Source organism: Oncorhynchus clarkii, chromosome 21 (genome assembly GCF_045791955.1).
Source record: "Oncorhynchus clarkii lewisi isolate Uvic-CL-2024 chromosome 21, UVic_Ocla_1.0, whole genome shotgun sequence".
Classification (NCBI taxonomy): Eukaryota; Metazoa; Chordata; class Actinopteri; order Salmoniformes; family Salmonidae; genus Oncorhynchus; species Oncorhynchus clarkii.
Window position 1 is genome coordinate 21,724,242 of NC_092167.1, and position 15,482 is coordinate 21,739,723.

Consider the following 15,482-nt stretch of genomic DNA (forward strand, 5'->3'; position numbering starts at 1 on the left):
AAAGCTTGGGAAATCTTTTTGTATCCAAATCCGGCTTTAAACTTCTTCACAACAGTATCTCGGACCTGCCTGGTGTGTTCCTTGTTCTTCATGATGCTCTCTGCGCTTTTAACGGACCTCTGAGACTATCACAGTGCAGGTGCATTTATACGGAGACTTGATTACACACAGGTGGATTGTATTTATCATCATTAGTCATTTAGGTCAACATTGGATCATTCAGAGATCCTCACTGAACTTCTGGAGAGAGTTTGCTGCACTGAAAGTAAAGGGGCTGAATAATTTTGCACGCCCAATTTTTCAGTTTTTGATTTGTTAAAAAAGTTTGAAATATCCAATAAATGTCGTTCCACTTCATGATTGTGTCCCACTTGTTGTTGATTCTTCACAAAAAAATACAGTTTTATATCTTTATGTTTGAAGCCTGAAATGTGGCAAAAGGTCGCAAAGTTCAAGGGGGCCGAATACTTTCGCAATGCACTGTAAATGCATCAGGGCTTCGGTCGAAGAAGTCTAGCAGCAAAATCATTGTTACCCAAATAGCGACCAATTCCTACCAATAGTCTTGGCTTAAGACCGTACCGAGTTGTGGCAAAAATCTACTTGCTAATTTGACAAGTGGGTCACCAAATACCCCCAAAACACTTTGGGTGGATCATGGGCATGGCATCAAACAGGATCAGAAACCATTGGTTTGGAAACCTCTTTTCGGTATCTCTCCCCGTCCCTGTCCAGATAATCTTTGTTCTTAAAAATGCTGACCATGGCATGTCCATTGTGATTGTTGTTCCCGTTGGCCTCCTGTAGCCTTGGCCTGGCTTCGTAGTGCCAACTTCTTCTGCCGCTTGGGCAGCTGCCGGTACAGCACCCCCCACAGCAGGTAGCTCAGGCCGTATAGACCATAGAATGTTTTTCGAAAGATGTTATAATAAAGTCCATCTAGCCATCAATTTATCAGTTGAATTCAGTTGACGGTACCTGAATGCGTGTGAGTCGTGGAGTCTGCATGCTCCTTGACCTCCACATCGCTTTAAAACCCAAGTTTAGACACGTACTGTCAAGTAAAGCTCCAAAGTAGATAGGGGGAGGGATTCCACCTGCAAACACACACACAAGTTACTGAAGTGTTTTACTTCCTCAAGTTCATCAACCATAAAAATTGAAGGAAAATGTAATATTTTGAGAATGTTCCTCAAGGTTCTAAGATTGTTCATACCTTCCACAAACTTATCTTACTTACCCAGAGTTCTGACTATCAATGTCTGCATTCCATGAGCCAGTGTATAGATCGGGGTGTATAGATCTGAAACAGAATAAAAGCAACACATTGAGGGTAAGCAAAGGTTGCAAACAAATCAATACAAAAGTGATTCCAATCCCAGGTGGGATACAAAAGTGATTCCAATCCCCACTGCCCCCACAGGCCCCAAGGACAGAGACAGCCATGTAGAACTTAAACATCCTGTCACAGTCACTCTTCCTGGGGCACTGGCCCAAGATGGCTGACATGTTGGTTGGTGGAGCCACAATGTACGCATCTGTAAGTGAATGTATGTGTGTGGACACTATATATGGCTGAATAAATGCAGACACTGTGTTTCAACAGGTTGAAAAACTACTTTGTAATTGTACAGGTCTGACTGTTGAATGACACACCAAAATAATGTACTCTTGTATCTGCCCCTTCCGCTCCACCCCTCCTACCTATTCACCTAATTACATATTTGGCCTCCCTCTCCTTCAGTTCCTTTAGTTCAGATATACAGGTAGTTGAGACTTTGTTTGCTCTTTTATTAGTCAATCTGCCATTGGTGTTTTTTTGTAAAATACTGAAACTGAGCTGTAAAGAGAATAAACAATTAAAAGCTGTCGGTGAAGGACTGGGTCAGAGGCTATCCATGGACTAGGTTTACACAATCACTGTAATCCCATTTGCCATAGTCAACAGCAGCAAATATAAAAGCCAGGCGGCCTTTCAAAACGTATTAAGGACTTAGTCGTCTTCATTCCTATGTGGAACATAAGGCTTCCACAAGATAATGCCACTATTCCCTAGCTTCTGCTTGTCTGGCCAATACTTCAACCAGGCTTATTTCATCTAATTTAACCTTTATTTTTCTCTTTCCAGGATACGTATTTTTCAAAAGAGACACCAGAGAGTTCTCCTTGCAAGTTCTGTGTTGACCACTATTATGTTCCAAATGTTTATTTCCAAGTGCATCTAATTTTACTGTTTCTCATCATCATCTACTAGGAGGCATACATCCTTACTAACCTGAATGCCCTGATGATGAAATGAGTACCAACTAGTTACCATCACAGAGATTCAGGGTGATGATATTATGAATTATAACGCCAACTGTCACGCCCTGACCTTAGAGAGCCTTTTTATGTCTCTATTTGGTTTGGTCAGGGTGTGACTAGGGTGGGCATTCTATGTTTTGTTTTCTATGATTTTGTGTTTCTATGTTTTGGCCTGGTATGGTTCTCAATCAGGGACAGCTGTCTATCGTTGTCTCTGATTGGGAACCATACTTAGGTAGCCCTTTTCCCTCCTTTCTGTGTGGGAAGTTGTCTTTGTTTGTGGCACTTAGTGTGTAAGTGTCATGGTTGTTTTGGATTGTTTATTGTCAAATCAATCAACATACTGTGGGCAACACACATTATCTAACACAAGGAATGTTGTGAAATACAATATATTGATTTAAAAAAATAGTTTTTACCAGTGCAGCAGCAGAGGTCCCACGAGGAGATGGAGAGATGTGTTAGATTGGTAGAGGATTTCACTGACTGGACTTTGGTCAAAGAGCAAACCTTTATCTCAAAGAGGTATTATAACACAGGTAGTTTGGATCCTGGATGTTGATTGGCTGAAACTATAACATCCATTCTACAGTAGTGAGTAACCGCAGGCCACCACTCGCAAACTCTTTTGATCATGTCAACATGCAGGTCTTCCCCTAAAAAACATGAGTGTCCATGAGAGAGGTAGGACCCATCCATAGGTATCCTGGAGAAGATGCAAAACACAATTACACACAGAAACACGCTCACACATTTACACACACACAACCGCTGTACTCATGGAGAGAATATCATATGAGAGACTCCATGATACACTGTAAATCCTCTCCTTGAGTCCTACTACTAAAAACAACGTATTTTACAAGCCTGTCATGCAGAGTTAAAGTATAAATCTTCTACAGACTTGCAGTGATTAAGGTCCTTTTTCCTCCCTCGTGAAACTCACAAATGTTTTTCTCAGGCAGGGTGTAGCCATGCGAATTCAAAGTCTTCCAGGTCTTTGATATAGAGTTTCAAACAATGTCGCTCTCCCTCAACTGAGGACGAGACAGGAGGCTGTGGAACAATGGTTCTCAACCAGGGGAGCGAGAACACCTAGTGGGCCTACAGAGTTCTGACGGGTCTATGGAAAAGCATGGAAAAACAAAATAAACTATCAACATGCCAACATGAATAGAAAAACATCAGCAACAAGAAGGAAACATTTTATGGAAGAGCACTGTTGTTTTAAATGTAAATATATTCTTGTTTAATATGAAGACTAAAGGGTTAGTGTTAGTGACATTGCGCCATTTCATTTAAGTAGGGTTTCATCTTTAAAATGTTATCTCAGAAAATATATGTATTAATCTTACAGGGTCTCCAGATTTGACGGGTGTCTCAGTAGGCCCCAGAGAGGAAAGGTCGAGAACCCCTGGCAGCCATAGAATTGCCATAGAAACTGATTAGAGTACCACTCCTTGAAAGCGGCATCTCTACCCTTTAGCTCAGTGCGGATGTTGCCTGTAATCCATGGCTTCTGGTTGGGTTAAGTACTTACAGTCACTGTGGGGACAACGTCATCGATGCACTTATTGATGAAGCCAGTAACTGATGTGATGTATTCCTCAATACCAGCCGAACAATCCCGGAACATATTCCAGTCTGTGCTAGCAAAACAGTCCTGTAGCTTAGCATCTGCTTCACCTGACCACTTTTTTATTGACCGAGGCACTGGTGCTTCCTGCTTTAGATTTTGATTGTAAGCAGGAATCAGGAGGATAGAATTATGGTCAGATTTGACAAATAGAGGGCGAGGGAGAGCTTTGTACGCGTCTCTGTGTGTGGAGTAAAGGTGGTCTAGAGTTTTTTTCCCTCTGATTGCACATTTTAAATGCTTGTAGAAATGAGGTAAAACAGATTTTAAATTTCCCTGCATTAAAGTCCTCGGCCACTAGGAGCGCCGCCTCTGGATGAGCGTCTCCCTGTTTGCTTATGGCCGTATACAGCTCATTGAGTATGGTCTTAGTGCCAGCATCGGTTTGTGGTGGTAAATAAACATCTACAAAGAATATAGATGAAAACTCTCTCGGTAAATAGTGCAGTCTACAGCTTATATTGGGATACTCTACCTCAGGCGAGCAAAACCTTGAGTCTTTCTTATATTTCGTGCACCTGCTGTTGTCAACAAATATGCATAGACCATCACCCCTTGTCTTACCAGAGGCAGCAGTTCTATCCTGCTGAAAAAGTGTAAAACCCGCCAGCTGTATGTTATTCATTTCGTCGTTAAGCCATGACTCGGTGAAACATAAGATATTACAGTTTTTAATGTCTCGTTGGTAGGATATACGAGCTCGTATTTTGTCTATTTTATTATCCGGTGATTGAACGTTGGATAATATGATCGATGGTGAAGGCAGATTACCCACTCACTGCTGGATCCTTACAAGGCACCCAGAGCTACGTCCCCGATATCTCTGTCTCTTTGTCCCGCGAATGACGGGAATATGGGCCTTGTCGGGTGTCTGGAGTAAATCCTTTCCGTCTGACTCAATAAAGAAAGAAAAAAATATTCCAGTACGGGGTGAGTAATCGCTGTCCTGATATTTAGAAACTCTTTCGGTCATAAGAGACTGTGGCAAAAACATTATGTACAAAATAAGTAAAAAATAACATGGAAAAACACACGGTAGCACAATTGGTTAGGGGACCGTAAAACGGCCATCTCCTCCAGCGCCATTATAGACTTGTCACAAAGCCACTCCTGCATTGTCTTGGCTGTGTGCTTAGGGTTTGTTGTGAAGTGACTATGTGATGCCATTTATTTGATCAAATTAATGAACTATGTATAATTATTACGTGATTAAATTAATCATGTAACAATTAACTCATTAGCAATCTTGGGACACCATGGAAAAAGTTTGTTTAATGAGTTACCGTTTCCCAAATTAACTCAAGAATATATCAGAATATATTGTTATCATACCAGTCATCCATTAATAACTGTTTACCTCATATCAGTCTCATTCTGAATGTCGTTGCCTTCAAATCTGCACAAACCCTAGTCTAAATGATGTTTCAGCGATACAGGCTTAATTATTTATTTACTAACTAACTAAATAATCACACAGAATTACATAAACACACACAGGATCGATTATACATTGATTACTAACGTAATGCAATGAAAAGTCCCTAGTGGACTAATCTGATATGACAGCTTGTTACACAATGAAAGGGGTGGGGAAAGAAAGATCCATCGTACATATAGTTGGAAAACAATGCTCATGGGAAACCATCATACATACAGTTGGAAAACTATGCTCATGGGAATGATACTATCGCAAAGTTAACTAAAAAGCACCATTCCCCAAGAGAGGATGGCTTTCACTTCAGCAGTGATAAATTCATAAACTTCTTTGATGAAAATATAATTTAAAATGCAAATTACAGACTCTTTAAATCTGTGTATTCCTCCTAAGCTCAGTTGTCATGAGTCTGCACAACACTGCCAGGACCTAGGATCAAGGGAGACACTCAAGTTTTTTAATACTAAATCTCTTGACACATTGATGAAAATAATCATTGCCTGTAAAACTTCAAGCTGCATACTGGACCCTATTCCAACTAAACGACTGAAAGAGCTGCTTCCTGTGCTTGGCCCTCCTATGTTGAACATAATAAATGTCTCTCTAGCCACCGGAAGTGTACCAAACTCACTAAAAGTGGCAGTAATAAAGCCTCTCCTGAAAAAGCCAAATCTTTAAAAAACTATCGGCCTATATCGATTCTCCCATTCCTCTCAAAAATGTTTGAAAAAGCTGTTGCCCCTGAAGACACAATGTATACCAAATGCTTCTGTCTGGTTTTAGACCCCATCATAGCACTGAGACTGCACTTGTGAAGGTGGTAAATTACCTTTTAATGACATCAGACCGAGGCTCGGCATCTGTCCTCGGTGTTCCTCAAAGCTCCGTTTTAGGACCACTATTGTTTTCACTATATATTTTACCTCTTGGTGATGTCATTCGGGAAACAAAATGTTAACTTTCACTGTTATGCGGACGACACACAGCTGTACATTCCGATGAAACATGGTGAAGCACCAAAATTGCCCTCCCTGGAAGTCTATGTTTCAGACATAAGGAAGTGGATGGCAGCAAATGTTCTACTTTTAAACTTGGACAAAACAGAGATGCTAGTTCTAGGTCCCAAGAAACAAAGAGATCTGTTGAATCTGACAACTAATCTTGATGGTTGTACAGTCATCTTAAATAAAACTGTGAAGGACCTCGACGTTACTCTGGACCATGATCTCTCTTTCGACGAACATATCAAGACTGTTTCAAAGCCAGCCTTTTCCATCTACGTAACATTGCAAAAATCAGAAACATTCTGTCAAAAAATGTATCCTTGCTTTTGTCACTTCTAGGTTAGACTACTGCAGTGCTCTACTTTCCGGCTACCCAGATAAAGCACAAAATAAACTTCAGTTAGTGCTAAACACGGCTGCTAGAATCTTGACTAGAACCAAAAAATTTGATCATATTACTCTAGTGCTAGCCTCTCTTCACTGTCTTCCTGTTGAGGCTAGGGCTGATTTCAAGGTCTTACTGCTTAACGTCAAAGCATTACATGGGCTTGCTCCTACCTATCTTTCCGATTTGGTCCTGCCGTACATACCTACACGTACACCATGGTCACAAGACGTAGGCTTCCTTACTGTCCCTAGAATTTCTAAGCAAACAGCTAGAGGCAGGGCTTTCTCCTATAGAGCGAAATTTTTATGGAATGGTCTGCCTATCCATGTGAGAGACGCAGACTTGGTTAAGACCTTTAAGTCATTATTGAAGACTCATCTCTTCAGTAGGTCCTATGATTGAGTGTAATCTGGCCCAGGAGTGTGAAGGTGAATGGAAAGGCACTGGAGCAACGAACCGCTCTCTCTGCCTGGCCGGTTCCCCTCTCTCCACTGGGATTCTCTGCCTCAAACCCTATTGCAGGGGCTGAATCTCTGGCTTACTGATGTTCTTCCATGCCATCCCTAGGAGGGGAGCGCCACTTGAGTGGGTTGAGTCACTAACGTGGTCTTCCTGTCCAGGTTGACGCCCCCCCCTTGGGTTCGTGCCATGGGGGAGATCTTTGTGGGCTATACTCTGCCTTGTCACAGGATAATGAGTTGGTGGTTAAAGATATCCCTCTGTGTGGAGGCTGTGCTTTGGCAAAGTGATAGGGTTATATCCTGCCTGTTTGGCCCTGTCCGGGGGTATCGTTGGACGGGGCCACAGTGTATCCTGACCCCTCCTGTCTCAGCCTCCAGTATTTATGCTGCAGTAGTTTATGTGTCGGGGGGGCTAGGGTCAGTCTGTTGTATCTGGAGTATTTCTCCTGTCTTATCCAGTGTCCTGTGTGAATTTAAGTATACTCTCTTTTCTCTCTCTCTCTCTCTCTCTGAGGACTTGAGCCCTAGGACCATGCCTCAGGACTACCTGGCCTGATGACTCTTTGCTGTCCCCAGTCCACCTGCCCGTGCTGCTCCTCTAGTTTCAACTCTTCTGCCTGCGGCTATGGAACCCTGACCTGTTCACCGGACGTGCTACCTTGTCCCAGACCTGCTGTTTTCAACTCTCTACTCCTGACGTGCTGACCTGTTGCACCCTCTACAACCACTTTGATTATTATTATTTGACCCTGCTGGTCATCTATGAACATTTGAACATCTTGGCCATGTTCTGTTATAATCTCCACCCGGCACAGCCAGAAAAGGACTGACCATCCCTCATAGCCTGGTTCCTCTCTAGGTTTCTTCCTAGGTTCCGGCATTTCCAGGGAGTTTTTCCTTGCCACCGTGCTTCTACACCTGCATTTCTTGCTGTTTGGGGTTTTAGGCTGGGTTTCTGTGCAGCACTTTGTGACATCAGCTGATGTAAGAAGGGCTTTATAAATCAATTTGATTTGATTGTGAATACTTTGCACATGATCGAATTGCAATGTATACATTAACGCTTGTATGTCTTTGTCATCTCTCTCTGTTGACATCACCCGGTCCATCTATGGGGAGTTGTTCAACAGAAAGTCTCTGGTTGTGTAAGTCTCTGGTTGTCCACCAGAGGTCACAATGTCTTCAGTTGTAGTAGGCTTTATTTGTTCTCGAAGTGTTCCTTAGAATGGATACATCGGAAATATACCAATGGTCATTTGCTGAGATCTTTCTTGTGTCTTTGGTCAGAGTTCTAGACTACTTTACATTACCCAGCTGCAGACTGAGAATGTTTGGTATAGTCTTCGCCTTCACTCGTAGAGAGTTTGCACGTATTCTGGTCTTGTAGAGTCTAACCATTTGTGACGTCCAGCTCAACACCGTCCACCTGCTTGGTCTAATGTACATTTTGTTAGCAGTCCTTTTATGCACTCGCCTTGGAAGGTGGTTCCATCACGTTGCCACCATGTCTGTGCTCACGTGGGTGTGGTTACTGACTTAGCAAAAGTCTGTATAAAAAACAATTACCTAATTTAGAAGGCTAAAATAACATTTCATCTGCTCACAAATAGTTTCATATTTAATCATATACGTTCCACAATGTTTAAATGTACATCTGATAACTCGGACATATACATTTGTAGTTATTGTTATCTTGTTATACCATCTTTAATGGTATCACAAAACAACTGATTTGACGTGATTATTGTGTGGAGCCCCACCAACCTTTTCCCACATCATTTATGTTAGAAATATTGTTTCAATGTCCAGTCTTTTGATGTTAAAATACTGCAAAGTTTCTCTCTGTTGTATAACTCAGACATTCCATTCTCCATACTGCCGGGCCAGAGAGAGAAAGTTTACGACCGGTCGTTTACGACCAGTCATCAAACCAGCCCACTTCCCTCCCTTCCTCTCTGGTGGGAGAGAGGGGGGCTTTGTCCTGTTGGAAGGTGAACCTTCGCCCCAGTCTGAGGTCCTGAGCACTCTGGAGCAGGTTTGCATCAAGGATCTCTCTGTACTTTGCTCCATTCACCTTTCTCTCAATCCTGACTAGTCTCCCAGTCTCTGCCACCAAAAGCGTTGACGCACAAAGGCCAGGGTCTGACAGGTGCCTGGGTGGCAGACAAGCCTGGAGGATTATCCCCCCCCGCGTACAGCGTCATGCACAAACATCCAGTTATCTTTAAATGGGCAGGTAGCTACAATATAGACAGCTCTGGGTGTAGAGTCGGCGTAAGTGCTCAGCCACAGTCAATCTATCACTGCCCAGGTGCATGGACTCCGAAGGAGACGAGTAGGCAGCCCTCGGTAATTCCCGAGAGGACTCTGGTGACATCTGGTTCACTCGGACATGTAGAGTTCGGGGATCTCCGGGATTCTTTGGAGGCAAGGTGGGAATCGAGGGAGAGCGAAGGCGACAGGGCACAGACTCCCTCTCCTTCCTACGTTCTCGAAGCCGCCCATTGATCCGGATGTTCAAGGCTATGAGGGAGTCAAGGTCCATGGGCAGCGCCCGAGCTGCAAGCTCATCTTTGATCACCTCCGATAATCCGTAAAGGAACAGGTCGAACAATGCTTCCGGGTTCCAGGCACTCTCAGCCGCCAATGTGCGAAAATCCACCGCATAGTCTGCCACACTACGGGAGTCTTTACGTAGCTGGTGCAGCTAACGAGCAGCCTCTCTCCCGGACAATGGAGAATCAAACACCTTACGAACTTTCTCGACAAAGTCCTCCAGACTGAGGCAGACGGCGGACTGTTGCTCCCACACCGACGTGGCCCAGGCGAGTACCCTTCCAAACATCAGCGTTATGATGTACGCTATCCTCGAGCGGTCCGAGGGGAACGAAGAAGGCTGCAGCTTGAAAATGATGGTGCACTGAGAGAGAAATGCCCGACAGGTTCTGGAATCTCCAGCGTAGCACTCCAGAGGAGGTAGGCGGGGTTCTTGGACACTGGAGTAGGCTGGGAGATTATGGGTGTGACCTTAATTGCACCTCTGTCACTCGACCGCGTCATGCCATTGTTATGAACGGTCTCAAATCACCCTACATAGTGTTACCCTAAAGGGCTACCGAGTAGCGCAGCAGTCACTGCATCTCAGTGCAAGAGGTGTCACTACAGTTTCTGGTTCAAATCCAGGCTGTATCACATCTGGCCATGATTGGGAGTCCCATTGGGCAGTGCACAATTGGCCCAGCGTCGTCCTGGTTTGGCCATCATTGTAAATAAGACTTTGTTCTTAACTGACTTGACTAGTAAAATAAAGGTAAAATAAAAAATACAAATAAAAGTGGTAAACTCAGTCATTCTGGATGGAGGCTAACTATTATTGTCTAAATTACACTATAATGCCTAGAAATACAATGACATTGCTAAAGTAGTCAAATATTTAGTAGGAAACAACTTTGCCAGCATTATTATGTCGTTAAATTTACTTCAGACATATGGCAATGTTGTCATTAGTTAGCAAAGTTAGTCAAAAATAGCTAGCAATGCTAACGTTAGCTAGCTAAAATCCGGTGGCCCCCCCACAATTTTAACTAGCTAACGATATTCTGCATCTAAAGTCAATCTGGGGACATCAAAATTATGACAATTATTTGCCTCTTTTGAATAACATAGTATTTCCCCGCCACTGTAATGCACTTTTTATGAAATCTTCATCTGTGCTCATTGACGATGCATTGAGTAGAACCAGTGGAGGCTGCTGAGGGTTTATAATGTCTGGAATGGAGCGAATGGAATTGTAGCAAACCCATGGAAACTTGTGTTTGACGTATTTGATACCATTCTACTTATTCTGCTCGAGCCATTACCACGAGCCCGTCATCCCCAATTAAAGTGCCACCAACTTCCTGTGAGTAGAAAGCTCAGTCGGGCATCAGTTCAAAACAATATTGTGACGAAACATGCAAAGAATTTTGAGCATAAACAAAGAAATGCAAGTGCAAATAAAGCACGTTCCTTCAAATTCAATGTTGCTAAAAGTAATTTGCATAGAAGTGGAGAGCACTAGGCCTCCCGGGTGGCGCAGTGGTTAATGGCGCTGTACTGCAGCGAGTCCTGGGTTCGCGCCCAGGCTCTGTCGTAACCGGCCGCGACCGGGAGGTCCGTGGGGCGACGCACAATTGGCCTAGCGTCGCCCGGGTTAGGGCCAGGGCTTGGTCGGTAGGGGTGTCCTTGTCTCATCGCGCACCAGCGACTCCTGTGGCGGGCTAGCCAAGGTGGCCAGGTGCACGGTGTTTCCTCCGGCGCATTGGTGCGGCTGGCTTCCGGGTTGGATGTGCGCTGTGTTAAAGAAGCAGCGGCTTGGTTGGTTGTGTATCGGAGGACGCATGACTTTCAACCTTCGTCTCTCCCGAGCCCGTACGGGAGTTGTAGCGATGAGACAAGATAGTAGCTACAATTGGATACTACGAAGTGGAGAGCACTCAACGTTGTGATCACCATTGTTTTATTTAAAATATTATTTCAATAACCTTCGTCTCTCCCGAGCCCGTACGGGAGTTGTAGCGATGAGACAAGATAGTAGCTACTAACAACAAAAAATTCAAAAAAAAATAAGAAGCACTCAAAATGTGATCATCATAGAAAAGGCACAATGTTTTATTTAAAATATTATTCAAAGTAATACGTCATTTTGAAAGAAGCATGCTTTGAATTCGTGTCCCTCAGTCATTAGGCACGTTTTTTGTCACACTCCCCTCTAACAAGTCCTTGTCCAGAAAGGGAAATAGAAGCCACATATGTGTTAGACTGGTAGCTTTCAGGAATGGGGTCCTAATATTTTGTAGCTTAAACCGTTCAAATGCTAGAGCCAAATTCATATGAAGAAAACAAAAAAAAATCTATATGCTACAAAGGTGCAAGAAACCACAAAAAAACGCTAGTCCTTTGGGCCGCCAGTTGAATAGCCCTGCACTATAGGTTATTTATGATGCAAGGCGATAGGTAAATCAGTCAGTAGGCAGTCACCTGCAGTAATTTTGATTCTCTGGAACACGGCCAGTGTCTACATGGCAGCTTGCAGGAAAGCAATACCTCTACGTCAGAGCGAGAGAGCGCGAGAGAGACGGAGAATTAAAGAGTAACCCTCATCAGTACCACTGCAATGACACTTCTGTAGCCTGTGACCACGGCTACAGACCAACTTCTGTCAACTCGAATTATTAATAATTAACGGTTTTTGGACCAGTTGCTCGACTGTGAGGACAACAAACATCTCTTAACAATTAACCAACCAATTACAGTCCTGTGAACATTTCGTGGGTGCGTTTGTTTCCCTTATGTCCCGAAAATCGAGCGACAATGACTATAATCTTCGTAGTATGAGCAACCTGATGGGTGAGAGGAGGAAGAAAGTGAACGATGACGGAGAGCGGAGCCTCATCAAAGCTTCGTCCAACGCGAGCATCAACAGCCAGGCTGCCGATGTTCCTGCCAATGCCACTGCCGCCACCTCCACCCGGGACCTGGAGAGAGAGGCGCGTAAACAGTTCCAGCAAGATGTCACACCTGCGTTTGTTTATGTTCTAGCTGCGTTCTCCGCGCTGGGTGGCTTTCTGTTCGGCTATGACACCGGGGTAATCTCGGGAGCGATGCTCCTGCTCAAGAGGGAGATGAATCTCAGCGCCCTATGGCAGGAGGTTCTGATCTCTAGTACTGTGGCTACCGCCGCGCTGTCCGCGTTGGCTGGCGGGTTGTTGAACGGAGTTTTCGGGCGCAGGGTCTGCATCCTCCTGGCTAGTTTTATCTTCACAGCTGGGGGAATAGTGCTTAGCGCAGCTCCTGATAAGGAGGTTCTACTGGTCGGACGTCTCATTGTCGGGCTTGGACTTGGTAAGGTTTCTGCAACTTTTCACTTGTTTACTTATCTCATTCACAAGACACCATGCGCAATTAGCATGGGAGACACAGTTGACAACGTTTTGGACACAGTTGACAACGTTTTAGTTATTAAAATAAAAATGATAGAAAAGGGGTGTCTTGCCCAACTATTGGGGCAAGAGGTCCGCTGAAAATTACTGTGATAAAACCCATTTTTTTAGTCATTTAGTCATTTTTGAGTAATTGACTCTTGAAAGCTCTTGAAAGCTAGTTATCATTTTTATTAGACCAATCAAATATAGAAACAAAATGGCATTGCACATCTCACTATTAATAACCTATGCGTAGGTTTTTATGTAGACCTAACACATGCATTTTTTTACCTGCAAATTCTCTTAATTCCCAGCAGATGCTAACTCATGCTAACTAGCTAGCTAACTCATCAAAATCAACATTTCTAAAGATATTGTACGATGTATTTCTGCACATTAAGATATTGTATGATTTATAACCTCCAGATTCACCTGAAATTTGCTTACATTAATACTAGAAACAAATTTCCAACCTAAAATGGGTAATTCAGAGTTTTACATATAGAATATTAGAGGTGTTTAGCTGTAGGGCCTAGGCTATGTATATTAAAATGGCCGCCTATCTGTCAGGTTTTTGCAACTGATTGCAACCAATCACATCATGTTTTGTGTCCGATTGTGATTGATCCCCTAGCCTATAGGAGGCCATTTTGAAATATATAAAAGCATCTTCCTTTTTCATCTACAACCAGCACAGAAGGCCAGAACCGAAGATCTGGTCTGTCAATGAGAGATTAGTAAAACCTTGAAGGCCAATGACCAAAATGCGTGGGTTTTACTTTTAACAATAAAGAATCTCCTTTATCAACTTCCACTGTCCTCAGAGAGTTGCTGAATTTACTTTTCACTTCAGGCTAATCTCGTTCACCTAGACTAGGTTATCTGTGTACGGGTAGGCCATGACAGCACATTTTCACTTTTATTTAACCAGTTAGGCTAGTTGAGAACAAGTTCTCATCTACAACTAAGACATGGCCAAGATAAAGCAAAGCAGTTCGACACATACAACAACACAGAGTTACACATGGAATAAACAAACATACAGTAGAAAAATGTATATATATTTATATACAGTGTGTGCAAATGAGGTAGGATAAGGGAGCTTAAAGCTAGTGAGGGAGATATGAGTCTTCAGCTTCAGTGATTTTTGCAGTTCGTTCCAGTTATTGGCAGCAGAGAACTGGAAGGAAAGGCGGCCAAAGGAAGAATTGGCTTTGGGGGTGACCAGTGAGATATACCTGCTAGAGCGCGTGCTACGGGTGGGTGCTGCTATGGTGACCAGTGAGCTGAGATAAGGCGGGGCTTTATCTAGCAGAGACTTGTAGATGATCTGGAGTCAGTGGGTTTGGCGACGAGTATGAAGCAAGGGCCAGCCAATGAGAGCGTACAGGTCGCAGTGGTGGGTAGTATATGGGGCTTTGGTGACAAAACAGGATAGCACTGTGATAGACTGCATCCAATTTGTTGAGTAGAGTGTTGGAGGCTATTATGGAAATGACATCGCCGAATTCGAGGATCGGTAGGATGGTCAGTTTTATGAGGTTATGTTTGGCAGTATGAGTGAAGTATGCTTTGTTGCGAAATAGGAAGCCGATTCTAGATTTAATTTTGGATTGAAGATGCTTAATGTGAGTCTGGAAGGAGAGTTTACAGTCTATCCAGACACCTAGGTATTTGTAGTGTTCCACATATTCTAAGTCAGAACCGTGCAGAGTAGTGGTGCTGGACGGGCAGGCAGGTGCGGGCAGCGATCGGTTGAAGAGCATGCATTTAGTTTGACTTGCATTTGCCTTGTAGGCAGTATTTTGTATTTGTATTGTAGGCAGTATTATTAGGTTTGATTGGCAAACCTAATACAAAACTGAAAAAGTTAACTTCTTAGGCTATCGAGTCATCTAACATGAGAAATAAGTGAGACGTGTGCCAATAGTATCCTTGTGGGCGGGCCTAACTAGTTGTGAATGTGATGGGTTATATTGCCCAACATCTATGTAGGTTAAATTTAAAGGATAGTCAATACTTTATTTAGCCATATACCAAAACAATAATCAAACCAGAAGTTGCAAACTTCATCCCAGTACTTTGAGGCTGCTTGTTTCCAGGGTTACTGATATTTGACTTCAGTGCCTAGGCCTATGGTATTTTTGGAGGTAGGAGGCTTTTACAAGATTTCACGCTGTTTGGCATTCAATGAGAATTCGACATACCAAAGGAATTTCTAGCAACTTCTGGGTGACTCATAGTCTTGACCTTGTCTTTGATTGGGAATGAAGATTTGCGTGTCGTGCTTA

At 43.3% G+C, this 15,482-nt stretch overlaps 1 protein-coding gene and 1 pseudogene across 1 annotated transcript in view; one reads left to right on the top strand and one right to left on the bottom strand.

Moving 5' to 3' along the window:
• Nucleotides 1-669: 669 nt before the first annotated feature.
• LOC139379166 (uncharacterized) lies at nucleotides 670-10,073 on the bottom strand (annotated as a pseudogene).
• A 2,244-nt stretch (nucleotides 10,074-12,317) lies between these two features.
• The window catches only part of LOC139378758 (proton myo-inositol cotransporter-like), a 62,259-nt gene continuing 59,094 nt past the window's right edge, over nucleotides 12,318-15,482 (top strand). The window contains exon 1 of the mRNA XM_071121230.1: nucleotides 12,318-13,111. Within this exon, the coding sequence (XP_070977331.1) occupies nucleotides 12,559-13,111 (553 nt within the window). The 5' untranslated portion in view covers nucleotides 12,318-12,558. The remainder of the gene's footprint in view (nucleotides 13,112-15,482) is intronic.